The sequence below is a fragment of the Hypanus sabinus genome, chromosome 10 (genome assembly GCF_030144855.1).
Source record: "Hypanus sabinus isolate sHypSab1 chromosome 10, sHypSab1.hap1, whole genome shotgun sequence".
NCBI lineage: Eukaryota > Metazoa > Chordata > Chondrichthyes > Myliobatiformes > Dasyatidae > Hypanus > Hypanus sabinus.
In genome coordinates, this window is record NC_082715.1 from 132,836,196 (window position 1) to 132,855,425 (window position 19,230).

The 19,230-nt window shown below is 42.7% G+C and overlaps 1 protein-coding gene across 3 annotated transcripts in view; it reads right to left on the reverse strand.

The window, feature by feature from the left end:
* Window positions 1-13,115: 13,115 nt before the first annotated feature.
* The window catches only part of qrsl1 (glutaminyl-tRNA amidotransferase subunit QRSL1), a 51,351-nt gene continuing 45,236 nt past the window's right edge, over window positions 13,116-19,230 (reverse strand). For 2 of the 3 annotated variants that reach the window (XM_059983016.1, XM_059983017.1), the window contains one exon: window positions 13,116-19,082. In XM_059983016.1, coding sequence (XP_059838999.1) covers window positions 18,871-19,082 — 212 coding nt within the window. In that variant the 3' untranslated portion in view covers window positions 13,116-18,870. The remainder of the gene's footprint in view (window positions 19,083-19,230) is intronic. The other variant, XM_059983015.1, reaches the window with a different exon arrangement.

A 19,230-nucleotide genomic window follows, 5' to 3' on the forward strand; every position in this document is an offset into this window, starting at 1 on the left:
ACCAGCTTTCAAATTGATGAGACAGACTTGACAGTGGACACTCTGATGACAAAGTTTGAGGAGTATTTTGTCCCAAGTAAAAACATCATGCTTTAGAGATGCAAGTTCTTCTCCAGTGAACAGAAACAAGGTGTTAACTTTGACCTATACTGTGAGTTTGGAGACTCGAGAGACTCGAGAGACTCACTAGTCAGAGACAATATAGTTTGTGGAATCCTACCATGAAATAGAGTTAACGCTGGAAAGGGCTGTGAATATGTTAGGGCAGTGGAGATTACACAAGCACAATTTAAGGAGTTGCAAAAAGCAGAAACAACAGCACATACTGTGAAAACAGAGAGGCAGAGCACAAGGCATTTCACAAAGCAACCGCAAACAAAGAGATAGGCTGAAACGGTAAATGCAACAAATATGGTGCTAGGCACATGCCAAATAAGTGTCCTGCTTATGGAAAGACCTGCAATAATTGTGGGAATAGGATTCATTACACAAAGTGCTGCAAGGCTACCAAAAGAAAGGTGTACACGGTTGCTGAGGAAATGGAGGAAGTCTTTGTAGATTCTCTACAGACTGTGGGTTCTGGTAAAACAGAATGGATTGTTCCAGTGACTGTGAATGAGACAATAATTCCATTCAAGCTTGACACTGGAGCCCAGGTGACTCTTTTGTCTGCGGATAATTACAAGACTTTCAAAGTAAAGAGCAAGATTTACCCATTGAAGTTAAAAGTGACTGACTATGCTGGAGAGAAGGTTCCAATGAAAGGAGGCTGCATAGTGACCTTCAAGCACAAAGGGCAGCAGCTAAAAGCACTGCCACTGATTGTAGAAAAGAGAGAACAACCAATCTTAGGTCGGAGTGTATGTGGAAAGCACAACCTGGCAAAAAGAGCTTTCATAGTGGCTTCACAGACCAAAGATGACCATGCAACACTCAAGAAAGAGTATGCAGATATCTTTGAGGAACTTGGATATTTACCTGAGGTAATTCAAGAAACTCGTAACTGCATCCATATGTGGTTATGCAAGAGAAGCACAAAAACTCCACCTTCCATAGACACTGCATCAGCTACACCGGCATGACAGTCGGGATGCCAGTGTTGAATAGAGTGATCATGATGAAGAAGTTGCCAGCCTTGCTTCCACATCATGCAGCTATGGTTCCAAATCTGTCTCTCATCGACTTCGTTACAGACTGGAGATCAAAATAACTCCACGATCCTCGGTGAAGTTGAAGAGGAAAAATAAAAAGGAAGATGGGGAGAACACACAATCCCCAACGTCAGGACATCACCAGTTCAACATGAACCAACAAGAACATTTGCTATCTATGAAGAGGAGCCAACAGAAGGAGCTCTGTTAATTGAGACAGAATCAGTTGGAATTCATACAAAGACTCACTGATCACATGGATGTAGTCCAGGGCTCCATTACGAAACACGTGGAGCAAATAATGGCCACACAGCAAGAACAAGGTTAGAGACTGAACATAGCAAATGAAAGCAAGACGTCTGTAGAAACTGAAAGGGATAATTAAACTGCCACAAAGATGGGTTGAGAATGGTTGAATGAATAAGGGACAGTATTTGCTTATTACAAATGAAGCTAATATAAATATTGTTGTTGGAAAGCATTATTGTGTCTTGCAGGTATATGAAGATATACTATTATGTTTGTTTTCTATAAAAGGGAGATGTGTTATTATATGTGCACATAATAAAAGAACTTCAGTTCTCAGTGTGCAATGTGGGTGGTTCGCCTAGAACTGGAAGTGACATTGATGAACAGACATGCTCTTGGTGGCTAGAGGTCCAGAGTAAAATGTGATCGAGCTGAAGCCATGACTATAGTATTCTGTAAATAAAATAATGCTAACACTGTTGGCCATGCAAACTTGTCTTTTTTAAAGAGCAAATATAACAATCCCTTGATAAGGACTTGTGTGTGTTCCCTTGACTTCCCCTTCCTGAAGTCCACAACCAATTCCTTGGTCTCACTGATGCTGAGCTCAAAGTTGTTGTCACGACACCACTCAACAAGTCAACTTATCTCACTCTAGCACGCCTCCTCATCACCACCCGAGATTCTGTCAACACCACGAAAGGTTGGTATGCAGGTACAGCAGGCTATCATGAAGGCAAATGGAATGCTGGCCTTCATTGCTAGAGAGATTGAATTTTAGAGCAGGGAGGTTGCACTGCAACTGTACAGGTTACTGGTGAGGCCACCCCTGGAGTACTATGTGTAGTTCTGGTCTCCTTACTTGAGGGAAGATATACTGGCTTTGGAGGCTGTGCACAGGAGGTTCACCAGGTTGATTCCAGAGATGAGGGGGTTGGACGATGAGGAGAGATTGAGTCACCTGGGACTGTACTTGCTGGAATTCAGAAGAATGAGAGGAGATCTTATAGAAACATACAAAATTATGAAAGGGATAGATAAGATAGAGACAAGAAAATTGTTTCCACTGGTAGGAGAGATTAGAACTAGGGGACATAGTCTCAAGATTCGTGGGAGTAGATTTGGGACGGAGATGAGGAAGAACTACTTTTCCCAGAGAGTGGTGAATCTGTGGAATTCTCTGCCCAATGAAGCAGTGGAGGCTACCTCAGTAAATATTTTTAAGACAAGGCTGGATAGATTTTTGCATGGTAGAAGAATTAAGGGTTATGGGGAAAAGGCAGGTAGGTGGAGATGAGTCCATGGTCAGATCAGCCATGATCTTATTGAACGGCGGAGCATGCTCAACGGGCCAGATGGCCGACTCCTACTCCTATTTCTTATGTTCTTGTACGTTCTTAACAGTGGTGTCATCGGCAAATTTATAAATGGTGTTTGAGCTGTGCCTAGCCCCATAGTCATGCGTGCGCAAAATGTAGAGCAGTGGGCTAAGCACGCATCCTTGAAGTGTGCATGTGTGGATTGTCAATGAAGATATGTTATTTCTTATCCACACTGACTGTTGACTCTCGATGAGAAAGTCAAGGGTTCAATTGCAGAGGTAGGTACAGAAGGCCAGATCTGCAGCTTGTTGATTAGTGCTGAGGGGATGGTGGTGTTGAATGCTGAGCAGCCCGACATGAGGTATTGCATTATCCAGCTGGTCCAAGGCCAAGTGAAGAGCCAGTGACGATTGAGGCAGAAGGGGAAAATGCAGAGGGTCAAGGCTGAAGTTGCTGATGGAGACCACAGAAGGTGGATCATTCACTCAACTCTGCGGTGAAGAAGGTGCCAGACACTGCAGCTTGGTTTATTCTGCTTTCTCTCTCTTCAGCCGTCGAGGATGTGAACGTTTATCGAGCATGAGTTGTTCAGTTGTGTGCAATTCACAACCAGTCACAGCGGAATTGCATTCACCTAACCCTGTCTGCAGGTCTGTACATAGACTCACCTGGCTAGCATCTTATTCTAAGGTATATTTGATATTAGGCCAGCTAGTGCCATAGTGGCATCAGCGCCAGACTTCGGAGCGAAGTTCGAATCCAGCAGGCTCCGAAAAGCCTGGAGAGGGATGGGCTCCGCCAGGTTTCAGATGCTCAAGACTGTTGAGAAGTAAGATGAGAAGTCACCAAAAAAGATCGGTGCAAAAAGCTTTTTTTGGACACATGCATCTGGGACAAGAAGAACAGTGAAAGTGAACTTCTTCAGGTTATTACTCTCAAGTTAATTGAAGATTTTAAAAATGCAAATGAAAAAGGATAATTCTTAGCAGGTCATGCAGGTTCCATGGAGAGCGAAACAGTTAATGTTTCGTGTTGAGTGGGTAAGAGATTTTCAAGCACTTCTGCTCAGTTCACCAGGAGAACCCTGAGCTTTCAATTGTTTGTCTCGTTAGAGACTCACTTCCACTTTAGTAGACTTGACTTCCACTCTGACATTATGTGCTGTAGCCGAGTGCGTTGCAATAATGATGTTCCGCCACAGCTTTAAAGCCAATATTGCATGTTCCGTATGCTGATGTACCAAACTACGGGATACATGACAGCATAACATAGACAATCACAAGAACCATACTCCCCTCCACTGAACAATGCACAAAGGACAGCACCCACAATTAAAGCCCTATCCCATCCTGATCTTTCTCACTCCTCCCCATCTTCCATTGGTCTGAAAAACACGCACGGCCAGGTCACGGATAACTTCTTTCCCACTCTAGTAAAACTCTTGAATGGACCTCTTGTATGATAAAGGTGATCTCTTAATCTGTCAGCCTACCTCCTATTGGCCTTTGCACTTTATTCATCTCCGTACTCTGAACTTCCCGTAAAACTGTAACACTATATTCTGTAAAAGCTTTTCCCTTCTTATGTATGAATGTTATTTTGTTCAGCATAACTTCAGAACAAATGAAGTTTTCACATTGACTTGGTACATGAGACAATAATAAACCAATTACATCATGAAGACATGCCTTGCAGTCCATCGAGTCCATGTCAACCATCAATCGCTGATTTAAAAAAATATTATTTATTGAGATTCATCATGGTACAGGCCCTACCAGCCCATCAAGTCACACTTCCTAGCAATCCCCCAATTTAATCCTAGTTTAATCACAGGACAATTTACAATGACCAACTAACCCACTAAACCAGTAGGTCTTTGGACCAAAGGAGGAAACTGGAGCACCCAGAGGCAACCCACGTGGTCACAGGAAGAACATAAAAAAAAAAAATCCTTACAGGCAGCAGCTGCAAATGAACCCAGGTTGCTGCCATTGCAAAGCATTGTGTTAACCATACCACCCTCCCACTTCCCCACATTCTGATCACGTTGCTCCTAGATTCCACCCACCACCTAAACATGAGGAGAAAACTTACAGTGGCCAGTTAACTTACCAACCCATACATCTTTGAGAAGCCAGTGTTAGACTGAGTGATAGGGCAAAACCCTGGTAAGTGGAGCTTAATGTGGGGGAATTGAGGTCATGTACTTTGATATGAGAATAAAGATGCAGATTATTATCTAAATGGAAAAGGACCCATTTTTACTGCTTGAATAAGTTTGCAGGGAGGTTCAAGAAGTACTTAAGAATGAAAATGGTGCAAAGTGGTTGGGGCTTAAGCAGAGAGGTTTTGTTACAGGTGCACAGTCCACATCTAGATAAGATAGATACTTCATTGGTCCCAAAGGAATTGCGGTGTCACAGAAGCATTACAAGTGCATAGATATGAATATTAGAAGAGAAGTAGAAACAATAAAAAAATAAGTTATCTCAAACAGTCTAACAGAAACCGGTCATCACTTCTCCAGCTATAGATTAACTCATTATAGACCCTAATGGCTGAGGGTAAGAATGACTTCATATAGCACTCTTTGGAGCAGCACAATTGTCTTAGTCTATTACTAAAAGTGCTCCTCTCCTCAGCCAAGGTGGAATGCAGAGGGTGAGAAACATTGTCCGGAATTGCCAGGATTTTCCGCAGGGTCCTTTGTTCTACCACAGCCTCCACCGTGTCCAGTTTGACTCCTGTAACAGAGCCAGCCTTTCTAATCAGTTTATGGAGCCTGTTGGCATCACCCGTGTTGATGCCATTATCCCAGCACACCACCGCGTAGGAGATTGTACTGGTAGGACATGTGAAGGAGAGGCCTAAATACTCCAAAGGAGCTCACTCTCCTCAGGAAGCAGAGGCAACTGTTGCCCTTCTAGTTCACAGCGTCTGTGTTGGTGCTTCACTCAAGCCTGCCATCCAGGTACACCCCCAGGTACTGTGCATCCCTAGAATACTGTGCCCTTACCTGTAAAAGGATACAATAGCATTGGAGGTAGACCAAATTCCAGGTTAATTCCTAGGATGAGAAGGTTATCCTACCAAGAAAGGCTAGACAGATTGGGTCTATATTCCATGGAGTTTAGAAGAACGAGAAATTACCTTTTTGAAACATAGAGGACCCTAAGGAGACTTGACAGGGTAGACACTGAGATTAGGGAAAAGTCACATAGCAACTATAAAGTCAGGGCAGCCACTTAAAACTGACATGCATAGTGATTTCTCCTCCCGGAGGATAATGAATCTCTGGAAATCTGTACAGATCATTAGATCTATTTAACATAAAGGTGGAGAAATATTTTAAAGATCAAGGAACCGACGGTAATGTGGGAACTGGCACTAAAGAGGAGTTGAGGCCAGCGTAGATCACCATGATCAGGAGGTTGAGGTCAGGGCTCATCTGGGTCTCCGCTGCACCACTCTGCTACTCTCTCAATATTGGATTCAACAATTTCAGCTAATACACTTTTTCTGGTTTTATCTGATCTGGTCAGTTCTGTAGACAGGTTATCTATCTGTAAAACTAACGTGAGACCATAAGATGCAGAAGCAGGATTAGGACATAAAATATAGGGGGTAAATTAGGCCATTCAGCTCATCAAATCTGATCTGTCACTCAATTGTGGCTAATTGTTTCCCAACTCCATTCTCTTGCCTTCTACCTGTAACCCTTAATCCCTTTATTAATCAATAATCCATCAATCTCTGCCTTAAATACTCATAGTAACTTGGCCTCCACAGCCCTTTATGACGATGAATTCTACAGTTTCACCACCCGTTGGCTAGAGAAATTCCTAGTCACCTCACTTTATTCTGAAGCTGTGCCCCTGGATCCCAGACTCTCCCACTAACGGAAGCTCCTCTTCACATCCACTTGATCTAGGCCCAGATACAGTCAATCAAGCAGCGCCACTCAGATCTGCTTTATAAAAGAAAGGGTCAAATAATCTCCACTGGAAATGGTGCTTTGTTCTTTTAGGGTATCAAAGCAAGTAAATATTCATCCACAGACTGAATCAGCAAGATTATTGATCTCAGTGGATCAGCCAAATAGATCAGGGATTCATCCACAGTAACCTTCTTCACACTGTTCACCAATAATGACCACATGATGTACCTTTTACTTTGGACCAGAGTGTCTGAAATTCTCTTCCTTCTTATTATTGATTTAGCAATGCACCTACTTCATTACAGCTGAAAGTAACATTCAGTCAATAGCCAGTATACAAAACACAACCCCAAGCCGCACTGCTTTCTGAAAAAGAACCTTGTAACTGTTCTAATTTGGATGATTAAGAATCATTTTAAACAAAGAAATAATTACTGCTTACTAGAGAAATGGGTCTCAGAATGGTTTCTAAGGTATTGCTATGCACCTCAAGCGCTCTATGGTGATTATTGAAACTCAAGCATCATTAAATCATTGCCTCGTATCTATTGCAAGTTGTGCTCTAAATTAATACTAATATATTTGATGAAGCACAGCATTAATGTGCCCTAAACTAGCCAGTATGTTTGAATAGCATTATTTCATCCACTACATTAGAACAGTGATGTAGCATTTGGGGACAGATGCTTTCAGAGGCCTTTCTTTCCTCAGGTGTTCTATTGTTCTCACAGTGACCTGGCTGACACTAATCTCTTGATCAAGATTACTAAAAACAGAAGCAAAAACCTTGCAGGCCAGGAAATGTCCTTGGAGAGACAAGCAGAGTTATTATTTCAAGTCAAATATCCTTCAACTGATGGTTGTCACCAATTGAAAAGAAGAACCTTGAGGGCAACGATCCCCAGATTACTCCCAGTGCCATGCGTTAATGAGTCCAGGAATAGAAAGATAGGGCAGATGACTGTGCGGCTTAGGAGTTGGTGCAAGGGGCAGGAATTCAAGTTCTTGGATCATTGGGATCTCTTCCAGGGTAGAGGTGAACCTGTGTAAAAGGGATGCACTTGAACAGGGGGTACCAATATCCAGGTGGGTGATATTTGCTTTGGCCACTGGGGAGAGTTTAAATTAGATTGGTGGGTCCGAGGAATTCAAGAAAGTGAAGCCAGCAAGAAGACTGAGCTACATGCAACAATCAAAGAGTTGAAACCTGGCAATCAGAATAGCCACATTTACAGTGAAAGGGTAGATAGGAGCCGTGCTTTAAATTGCATCTATTTCAATGCATATAGCTTGAACAGGGAAGGTGGACAAATGAGGGCATTGATTGTCTCCAGCAACTGGGATATTGTGCTCATAGCAGAAACTTGGCCGAGGGAAGAGCAAGACTGGCAGGCCAAAGTTCTGAGGTACTGACGCTGTAGGAACAAGTAAAAGTGGAAGGTTGTTGCCCTTTTGATTAGAGAAGATATAGCAGCACTGCACAAAGACGAAATTCTTTGAGGACATCAGTGATATCTAATGAAGATATTTGAATAGAACTTAGAAATAAGGTGATGATCTCATTGGTGCTCTATATTATAGACTCCACCCCCCACAAGTAGGAACTTGAGGAACGGAAGTGTTAAGCATTTCCGTGCAGTTGTGAGAATAGTAGGGCAATGTTAGTGCGAGATTTCAGTTTTCCCAGTATCAACTGGACCGCCCAGAGTGCAAAGGGCCAAGATGACACAAAATTTGTGTAGAGCATCCCAGACAGTTTTCTCACACAAATTGAGGGGGATTTACTCAGGAAGGAGAATTGCTGGATCTCCTTTGAGAGGATGGGGCAGGCCAAATGAGTGAAGTGTCATTTGAGAATTTGGGCCAAGTGATCCAATTCCATTAGTTGCACAGAGGGGAGTGAGTACCTGGAATGAGCTGCCAGAGGAATTGATCGAGGTGAGCACAATTTCAGCATTTGGATAGATACATGAAGGGGAAGGGTTTGGAGGGCTGTACACTGAATGTGGACAACTGGGACCAGCAGGAAAAATACCGTGGTCTGCATGGACCTATTGGGCCAAAGGGCCTGTTTCTGTGCTGCACTACTCGATGTCAGAAACAGTGGTTTGGATTAGCCTGGACTCAGCCCTCTACCCAGGGTTGTCATCTGCCCAGATGCAGGCTCCCTATTGGCTGACCCTCTACACTTAAGAGGCATCCTACAAGGCGGAGCAAGCTCTAGGCAGTGGTGCACCCTGATAACTTTTGAGGTGGTCTTAAATGTCTCTGGCACCAGAAACACCCAACACTGCTCAAATCGATAGGCGACAAAATTCCTCTAACCTGGCACCCGTGGAACATTGCCTCAGCCAGAGCAGCAGATCTTCTGCATGATCCAATGTTTCCTTAACAAAAATGCTCCGGCAAGCTTTAAATTCATGTCTGATAAATGCAGAATAATGCTTTTTTCCAGTGAACCCAGTAAGTTTCAAGGCAGCATAACTTTTGTGGGTTTAAAGATGACGAGAGTAACGGTGGGAGGATAGGAGCACAGGAATCAAAATCAAAATCAGGTTTACCAGCATTTGTCGTGAATTTTGTTAACTTTGTGGCAGCAGTAAAATGCAACTCATAATAAATATAGAAAAATGAATCAGAGTAAGCAAACATATGTATGTTAAATAGTTAAATTAAATTTTTAAAAAAGTAATGAGGTAGAGTTCAACACTTCAGAGTACCAGTGTAACGTACTCGTGACACATGACAGTGGAGCCCTTGTCATGTGACTGGGGTTGAAGCTGTACTGGACTTGAGGTGATGGTGGTGACGTCATTTTCCCGCCAGTAGAGATCATGTGACGGGGTTTTTTTACAGGTTATAAAAGGTAGACCCCACCCTGTGAGGAGGGGCAGTTCGTGGCTGGATTTGCCAGGTTAACTTCATGCCACTGCGTGTTTTAAGTGATGACGCAGTTTAGTTGAAGGATGAAGTTTTTATTTAATGCTAAAGTTTAAAAGGTCATTGCCAGCAGGTTCTTTATGATTCTGTTAGTTCGAAGTTAGTGGAGAGTGAAGATTGGAAGTTGGAAGTTAAAGATCGAGGAGAATCGCTTTCTACGGTGAAACGGGGGCGACCTTTGTTTGATCCTTATTTGGAAGGATTTCGTTGACTATCTTCGTGTTAATCCCTAGGTTTAACTAGAAAGGATTGAAGGTAGTGGAGAAGGAAAGGTCAGTGCCTTTAAGCCGTTCTGTTTCGTGAATTCTTCGTGGGAAGTTCGACATCGGGGATCGAGGCAAGCGACGTGGAAGAGAACCTAAATCGTCCTATAAAGTCTCTCCTTTTAAATGGACTGTGAGCATAACGAACTTTTGGCAATACCACTTTTAAGAACTGTTTTTGGAATATCACTTTAAGAACTGTTTGGGCTGCCGCTCAGCAGCTGTTTCCGGTTGCGTTAGTGTTTGTTTACTTTTGGGGGGTTTGTTTTCTGTGTTTAATAAACGTGTTGTTTGTTATAAGAAACCCTTGCCGAACTCATATATTTATTGTTGCCGGAATACGTAACACCAGTGAGTGGAAAAGGAGCAGGGGAAACATCACTTGATGAGCCACTGGACTTTCTAGAGTCAGACCAGCCTGGAACACCGACTGTTTAGTCATTTCCATAGATGGTGTCTGACCTGCTGAGTTCCTCCAGCATTTTGTGTGTGTTTTAGGGAGTTATCAAAGTTTTATTGTAAATATAAATGGGATCGTTTAGCTTTGTTTGCCTTCCCTTTGCCCTTAACTGTTTAGGCATTATGCGATTCCTCTGATTTTTTTTAAAACAGTATTTAAAAACCAAACAGATAGATAAAGAGCCTGCAGATGCTGGAATCTGCCTAGCGAACTCGGGGAGTTGAGCAGCATCTGTGGGAGGGAGGGAATGGATAGTGTTTCAGGATCTGATGCAGGGTTCCCAATCTGAATTTCTTTCCTCCCTTCACGTTTCAGGATCAGCGGAGCTTCTCTAGCAGATTGTTCGCAGTTGTTGGGATGTATATGTGATGGACTTGGAACTGCTTTTAGTATTATCGAAACACTGGCAAGTGCAACCACTCTGTAGAAGGCTGCCCGAGTTTGTTTGTAATATTGTGCTTTAAAAACAACGGTAATGCCCATCCGTATGTATGAAGACACCACGTACTTACTTGATGTGTTGCCAAGCTTCTGACAGTTGTTGGCCCCAAGTGATCTTTTCTGGTGTGTTGTTGCATATAGTGTATAATAGCAAATTTTATGCTTGCAGTCAGCTTCCAGATACAGGTGTAGTGTTCGAAGGGAACTAGTATATTTGAAAGGAAAGAGTTCGAAGGGCTACGTGGAGAAGGCAGGGAATGGGGCTGAGGACTTTCTCTTACGTAGACCATGGTAGACTCGCAAGATGGGGCCTTTCTGTAATGCAACCATTCCACCCATGATTTCAGGAATCTTCATGTGTCACCATATAATTGCCTTGCATTTTCCTTTATTGGTAAGAACCTATTTTCTTCCTTTTATCGTACATAGCCTGGATAATCGCTCACCTGAATAAAACTGCAATGATTTTTCTGCCTCTGCCTCTTCTCTTCAAATCCTCAGACCAAAACAAACTACTAAAATAGAGTTCCATTTGAAATTCCTCCGCAGGAAATACAACACCTCAAACTTGGATATCCCACTATTAGGTTCTATCTCTTCCTCAGCTTTGCTTTTGGGGCGGGTGAAGGGGAAGGAGGGAAAGTCAGAGAGGATGGGAGGGAGAGGGAGAGAAGGTGGGGAAAAGAGGGGGTGAAGAGGGAGAGGGGGAAGCGGATGGGGGAAGGGGGAAAGAGAGGGGAAGAGAGGGGAAGAGGGGGAAGGGGGAAAGAGAGGCGGAAGAGAGGGGGGAGGGGGAAAGAGAGGGGGAAGAGAGGGGGAAGGGGAAAGAGAGGGTGAAAGAGAGGGGGAAGAGGGGGGAAGGGGGGGGAAGAGAGGGGAGGAGAATGAGAATGAATATGTACAGAACGCTCCATGGCCAAAACATCTCTGCAGAATGAGATATTTTGGAAAGTGTTTGTTTCCATTTGTTTTCATGATGGCTGTGTAAGGTTTGAAAAGGTAGATATTTTTAAAAACTGTTAAGCATTAACAAATGTGTTAGAATCCCGTAAATGCTTAACAGTTTTTAAACATCTTTTTTAGTGGAAGCTTATAAGTTCTTTCTTAGTTAGGGCATCAGAGGTTACAGGGAGAAACAATGCCAAAAGGCTTTTGATAGGGTGAAGAATATGCTGACGTCTTTATATCCCATCCACATTCAGGCAGTGTAGTCAGTGCTCTATGGCAGCGAGGAGTCCAAGTAATGCAGATCCACAACCGTGGCCTCAGGCTATCAGACACTGGAAACAAGTACATAGTTACTTTGCTGGCCCAATCAACCTTCCTTGCCCTGACTGACACCTACTCCAAACAGCCAGGAGTATTACCTATGAAGTCTATGACGACAGAGGCCACCATTCAGCAAATGCTGCAGATCTGTAGCCATTTTTGGATGTCAGATAAACAGGTTTCTGACAATGGCACCCAATTCAGTTCACAGCGGTTTGCTGCATTCTGACAGAACAGCGGAATTATCCATTCATTCCCAGGCAGAGAGGCTTGCGAATACTTCTAAAGGATTGCTTCTGAAATTAAGAGGGAGCATTGCTCGAGGCTCCCAATACATTTCTGCTGACACATTGAATTACACCCCATCCAGGGAAGGCTCCAGCTGAAGTTGTTTTAAGGAGGAAACTGTGCACAGTGCCGCACACACTGCTGCCATAGTGTCCAGCGTAGATGGTCAGGTGCACAAGGGCAGCCACACAGATCTTGATCGACAGGTGAAGTCATTCAAGCCCGGATCTGCAGTGTGGCCCAGACAGTATTGCAATGGACAAGACCTCCTGGACACCAGGCCAGGTTGTCAAATGAAAGGGTGAAGTCTTCTACTAAGTTGTCATGGATGACATTGTCACATCAACCAGTTGTGGCCATGTGTTCTCCACGGTACAACAGGTTCATTGGGCAGATCATCTAAACACAGAACTGGACCGATGTCTTCTTCTGGAAGGGTTCTTTCTTAGCCCAACCAAACCAACCCCCAGCACAGCTGCAAGCAACATCACGACAAGAAACTCATAGTCTGCAACCACTACAAAGGGTTGATTGCCAGCACAAGCTGGTTGTTACGATCCAAATCAACATTTGACTAAAATCCTATTGGTAATCATCTTCAAGAGGAAGGTGTTATGGCAAGCCGAAACAAACAACACATTTTGGTCGACTGACAAACAATCCCAGGTTGAGTTGGTTGTTATTCCTAACAACATCTCAAAAATTCTCGGGTAAGCTGCTTAAATACTCCTTTTTTTGTGTAGATTTGTGTAACCATGTGGTTTTACTGAATAAATGTTTATTTTCTGTTCCAGCTTTGTTCCATCTCCTGGTATAGGATCTCATTAGTTATAGGCGAGTGAATACAAAAAAATGCTAACATTTTTTTAATAAGTCTGTCCAACCGCCTTTGCTCAGAGCAAATTTTACAACTGATAGCATGCGAATGAGATGAAACTGAAACTTGAGGAAAAAATATTAAAATTGGCACAGTTTACACCAACTTTTTCTCGTGCAGTTAAAGGACTAATCACCTTTGAACTTTACAGTTGAGATTTAAAATATATTGACTGATTTTACAGTTGACTCAAGGATTACAAGAATTTTTATGTCAAAGTATGGATAAATTTGAATTAATATCTGTATTTCTGGGATGACTGATTCCAGCTTATCCACTCTGTATAAACACAAATATTCAAATATTATGTTGTAATATCAAAAAAATATTTACGCAATATATCCTAATGCAAGTTTAATTCATCCATTCAAAATTCTGCTTAGATTGTGGTAAAAAATTGACAAGATTTAGAAATGATTACTTCATAATTTTTACTACATTTTTGAAGGATTATTATTTATACAGTGTCTTTCAGAACACAGGATATTCTAAAATACTGTCAAAGTGTAGTGACCACTGGAGAAAATGCAGAGGCAAATTTGTGCACAACAGGTTCCTGCAAATAACAAAGATATCCAGTGGTGTATCTGTTTTAATGATATTGACCCGGAGACTGGAGAATCCTTGGACTTTTCTACAATTAAATGTAATTAATCTAGATTTCTCTGTATAACTGCCCATATCTTTGGCTTGCTCCTTAAATCCCTACCATCAAAAAAGCCAACCTTCAGCCAATTCCATTCACTCAAAGGGTACGGGATCAGCTGGCATCTCAGCTGTAGTACTGAAGGCCTGTGTCTCAGAACTAGCTGCATCAAGCTAGTTCTGAGCCTTGGCATTTATACAATAACATGGAAAATTTCCCATGAATGTCCTAGCAACAAGCAGGACAATGTCAATTGGCTAATTATAACCTAATCACCCCCATTCATCAGCAAAAGTTAATTAAAATCTTCTGAGTTGTTTCCAATTGTTGTTAATGTTCTTTAAAAGGATTGGGTGCTTTCTCTGTGTATTCAGTCCTTCTGGAAGAGAAATTGGTTCTTTCACTCCAGTTCAGAGTAGTGGAATACCAGAGTATGAATTCTTTCATCACAGGACTGTGATGAGGAAGTGGAGGGATGGGTTAGCAAGTTTGCTGATGACATAAAGGTTGGAGGTGTTGTGGATAGTGTGGAGGGCTGTCAGAGATTACAGCGGGACATTGATAGGATGCAAAACTGGGCTGAGAAGTGGCAGATGGAGTTCAACCCAGATAAGAGTGAAGTGGTTCATTTTGGTAGGTCAAATATGATGTCAGAATATAGTATTAATGGTAAGACTCTTGGCAGTGTGGAGGATCAGAGGGATCTTGGGGTTCGAGTCCATTGGACGGTCAAAGCAGCTGCGCAGGTTGACTCTGTGGTTAAAAAGGCATACAGTGTATTGGCCTTCATCATGGAATTGAATTTAGCAGCTGAGGGGTAATGTTGCAGCTACAGAGGACCCTGGTCAGACCCCACTTGGAGTACTGTGCTCAGTTCTGGTTGCCTCACTACAGGAAGGATGTGGAAGCCATAGAAAGGGTGCAGAGGAGATTTACAAGGATGTTGCCTGGATTGGGGAGCATGTCTTATGAGAATAGATTGAGTGAACTCGGCCTTTTCTCCTTGGAGCGACGGAGGATGAGAGGTGACCTGATAGAGGTGTATAAGATGTTGATTGTGTGGATAGTCAGAAGCTTTCTCCCAGGGCTGAAATGGTTGCCACAAGAGGACATGGGTTTAGGGTGCTGGGGAGTAGGTACAGAGGAGATTTCAGGGGTAAGTTTTTTACTCAGAGAGTGGTGAGTGCGTGGAATGAGCTGCCGGCAAAGGTGGTGAAGGCGGATACAATAGAGTCTTTTAAGAGACTTTTGGATAGGTACATGGAGCTTAGAAAAATAGAGGGCTGCAGATAAGCCTAGTAATTTCTAAGGTAGGGATATGTTCAGCACAACCTTGTGGGCTGAAGGGCCTGTATTGTGCTGTAGGTTTTCTACGTTATTGTACATCAGCTTCATACTCCTGACAGAGAAAGGTCTTGGTCTAAATACTTATGTGGTCTCATACACATATTCATACATTTAAAGCAGAAATACTTTGATGCATAGAGCAGGTATGCAAGATGTTACCCATATTCACTTCTTTCCCACTTCGGTTTCCCCTCTATGTCAGGATGCTGTTCATTGACTATAGCTCAGCGTTTAACACCATCATTTGCACAATACTGATGGAGAAGTTGCAGAACCTGGGCCTCTGTACCTCCCTCTGTATTTAGATACTCAACTTCCTAACTGGAAGATCACAATCTGTGCGGATTGGTGATAGCATATCATCCTCGCTGACTATCAACACTGGTGCACCTCAGGGGTGTGTGCTTAGTCCACTGCTCTACTCTCTATATACCCATGACTGTGTGACTAGGCATAGTTCAAATACCATCTATAAATTTGCTGATGACACAACCATTGTTGGTAGAATCTCAGATGGAGACGTGAGGGTGTACAGGAGTGAGATATGCCAACCAGTGGAGTGGTGTCACAGCAACAACCTTGCACTTAGCGTCAGTCAGACGAAAGAGCTGACTGTGGACTTCAGGAAGGGTAAGACAAAGGAACACATACCAATCCTCACAGAGGGATCAGAAGTGGAGAGAAAGCACAGTTTCAAGATCTCTGAGGACCTAACCTGGTCCCAACATGTCAATGCAGTTATAAAGAAGGCAAGACCGCGACTATACTTCATTAGGAGTTTGAAGAAATTCGGTATGTCAACAAGTACACTGAAAAACTTCTACAGATGTACGGCGGAGAGCATTATGGGGACTACTGCACAGGACCGAAAGAAGCTGCAGAGGGTTGTAAATTCAGTCGGCTCCATCTTGGGTACCGGCCTACAAAGTACCCTGAACATCTTCTGAATGGTGTCTCAGAAAGGCAGTGTCCATTATTAAGGACCTCCAGCACCCAGAGCATGCCCTTTTCTCACTGTTACCATCAGGTAAGAAGTACAGAAGCCTGAAGGCACACACTCAGCGATTCAGGAACAGCTTCTTCCCCTCTGCCATCTGATTCCTAAATGGCCATTGAATCCGTGAATACTAACTCACTTTTTAAATATATATTATTTCTGTTTTCTCGTGTTGGCGTGTGGGCTAGTGGATGAGGCATTGGTCTAGTGATCTGAAGGTCACTGGTTCGAGCCTCAGCTGAGGCAGCGTGTTTGTGTCCTTGAGCAAGACACTTAACAACACATTGCTCTGCGACGTCATCGGTGCATGGGTCCTAGTGCCCTTTCCTTGGACAACATCAGTGGCGTGGAGAGGGGAAGGCTTGCAGCTTGGACAACTGCCGGTACCCCATACAACCCTGCCCAGGCCTGCGCCCTGAAAACTCCAGGCGCAGATCCATGGTCTCAAGAGACTAACGGATGCCTATTTTATTTATTTCTATTTTTGCACATTTTATAATCTATTCAATATATGTATACTGTAATTGATTCACTTATTTATTATTATTATTTTTCTTCTTCTTCTATATTGTGTATTGCATTGAACTGCTGCTGCTAAGTTAACAAATTTCATGACACATGCTGGTGATAATAAACCTGATTCTGATTCTCTGCTACCTTCAATCATCTCCTTTACTCTTGCCCGTCAATTCACTCAGTCACCTCTTCCCAGAGTGTGGCCGCTCATAACCATTCTCAGTCACACTCATCACATATATATTGTCTTATATATTGGTCATAAAATGCTGAGGCAGGTGCTGTCTTTCAAAACACAGGGTCTGTGCCTCTGGTGCTGCCTTTCAGACTTATGGGGTTGGATTGGAAAATGGTCTTGGCTTTCAGGATCTGCTTTTCTAGAAAAAAACCATACACAGCAGAATGAAAGCAGCTGCTTAAGACTGAAATCCCAAAGATCAGTGCCGTCAGAAATGTGGTGGCAAGAAAAGGGCAAGGCGTTCCCTGCTGATAAGTGAGACAAGGCATAACCACCCATGGTCCCAAACCACTCAGAACCAAAGATGAGGTGATATTCCTTCAAGAATACAAGGCATCAAAGCCAAATGGAGGCAATGCTTCAATATATTCCTGAGCCATCAATCAACAGTTGAAGATGTGTCATTGTTGAATCCAACTTCATAAGATTTCAAGAAAATGTCCAGAGTTTGCACTGGGATCTTCAAGTTTGTCTCAGACTTCAATGTGACTTTAGCTGATCATACTGCTCAGATCTCACCTCTTCTTCTGTGTCAGGATTCAAAAAGACATGGGAAAATTAGCTATTTGGTCCATTGATCCTGCTCTGCCATTTCATCGTGGCTGATTTATTATCCTTCTCAAACCCATTCTCCTGCCTTCTCCTTGTAAACTTTGAGACCCTTATTGTTGAAGAACCTACTGACCTCCCCTTTAAATATACACATTCACTTCTAGAGACTCTGTTTTAAATATACCCAAGTGGCCTCCACAACTGTATGCAGATGGAGCACCCTCTAGCTAAAGAAATTCCTCATCTTTGTTCGAAAGGGATGTCCTTCTATTCTGAGGCTGTGCCCTCTGTTCCTAGACTTACCTACTACAGGAACTATTCTCTCCACTTCCACATCCCCATTGGCCTCAATGCTCTGGTCTTACAAAAATGTATCCACCTCTTCTCTCAATATCCCCAGTGATCTCGTCTCCACAACTCAACAAAGTAGAGAATCGAGAATTTCCCTTTTTTCAAATGAATTCCTTCAGACCTCAGCTTTAAGAGTCCACCCTGTTTCTAGCCCACCACAAACACCCCACACTCCCAATCTTGTAGCCACATCCTTTCAATCATCCTGAATGTTCTGAAAGGGCTCTTTTCAAAAGTCAAGCACAAACTATCCTACCCACTATTTCATTCTTACAAACAGACAAGCCACCTACAGCAAGAAAAATTCTTGCTTGTATTCTCTCAAAAAGACTGCTTCCCGTTGCTTGGTGAAATCCGTTGAAATTGACATGCAGTTTTAGACCATGCAGATTATGAACCATTACTTCTTTGTGCATCAGACTTTTCATTCATTTTTGCATGTCTCGTTAATATCTCTTCAGTGTCAGCAATGTATTGACATTTGGAAGTACACTTCTGGCTGAACAATAGCATGCATTAGCGCGAACTACAGGAGAGAGGTGATCTTTTCCTTCTTGTATCAAACTTTTAATCATAATGTCATGAATGCACTTTGAAAATTAAAATGCTCGCTTCTACCATTCTACCAATGCTCCTAATTTTTTTTTTAATTGAACAGCATGGCCAGATCAGACCATCACGATTCTTGATAAGGTAGACAGACGGAATGGCCATATGGGAATTAGCACTAAATAGCTATCTTCCCAGCGATACAGAAATCTAAAAAAGAAATGGAGAAGAAAATAATAATCCTGTGCACCCCAGAACTGCTCAACTGTAGTGATTTAGGCAGGAGTACTGTTTAGACAAAGCCTCCAAAAGAGGAAATAGAAAATAAGCTGATAAAAGAGAAAGTACCTCTGGATAAGATGCATTGTATTATTCTCTGTTACATTATTAAAATGTATAAGTTCCAGTTTTAAATTCACAGTTAGAAGTCCTTCCCAAACATTTATGGTTTAAGCCATTGTGGTTTTGGAAAAAATATCAGGAGACACCGAGTGAACTCTGAGGTTTGACAAGATCACTGCAATTATTTAACAATGCCTGGAGATCGAGAAGTGGAAATTTCATTTGTTGTTCAAACCATTTGGCAACAGTCAGCAGTTGCTTATCACAGAAGGCCCCTCCAATGAACTGAAGGCTAAGTGGCAGTCCTCTTCCTGACAATGTGGCAGGTACAGCTATCGCTGGCAAACCTGAAATGCAGAATTATGATAGTGTCAGGTAAAGCTTCCACTAATAGGAAAACAATGTTGGCTTCTGACACAAGACTCTTAAATCCTTTCCCTTCCTTGCTTTGTTATAACCTTGATGATAAAGTCAGTATGGGTAAAATATACAGAA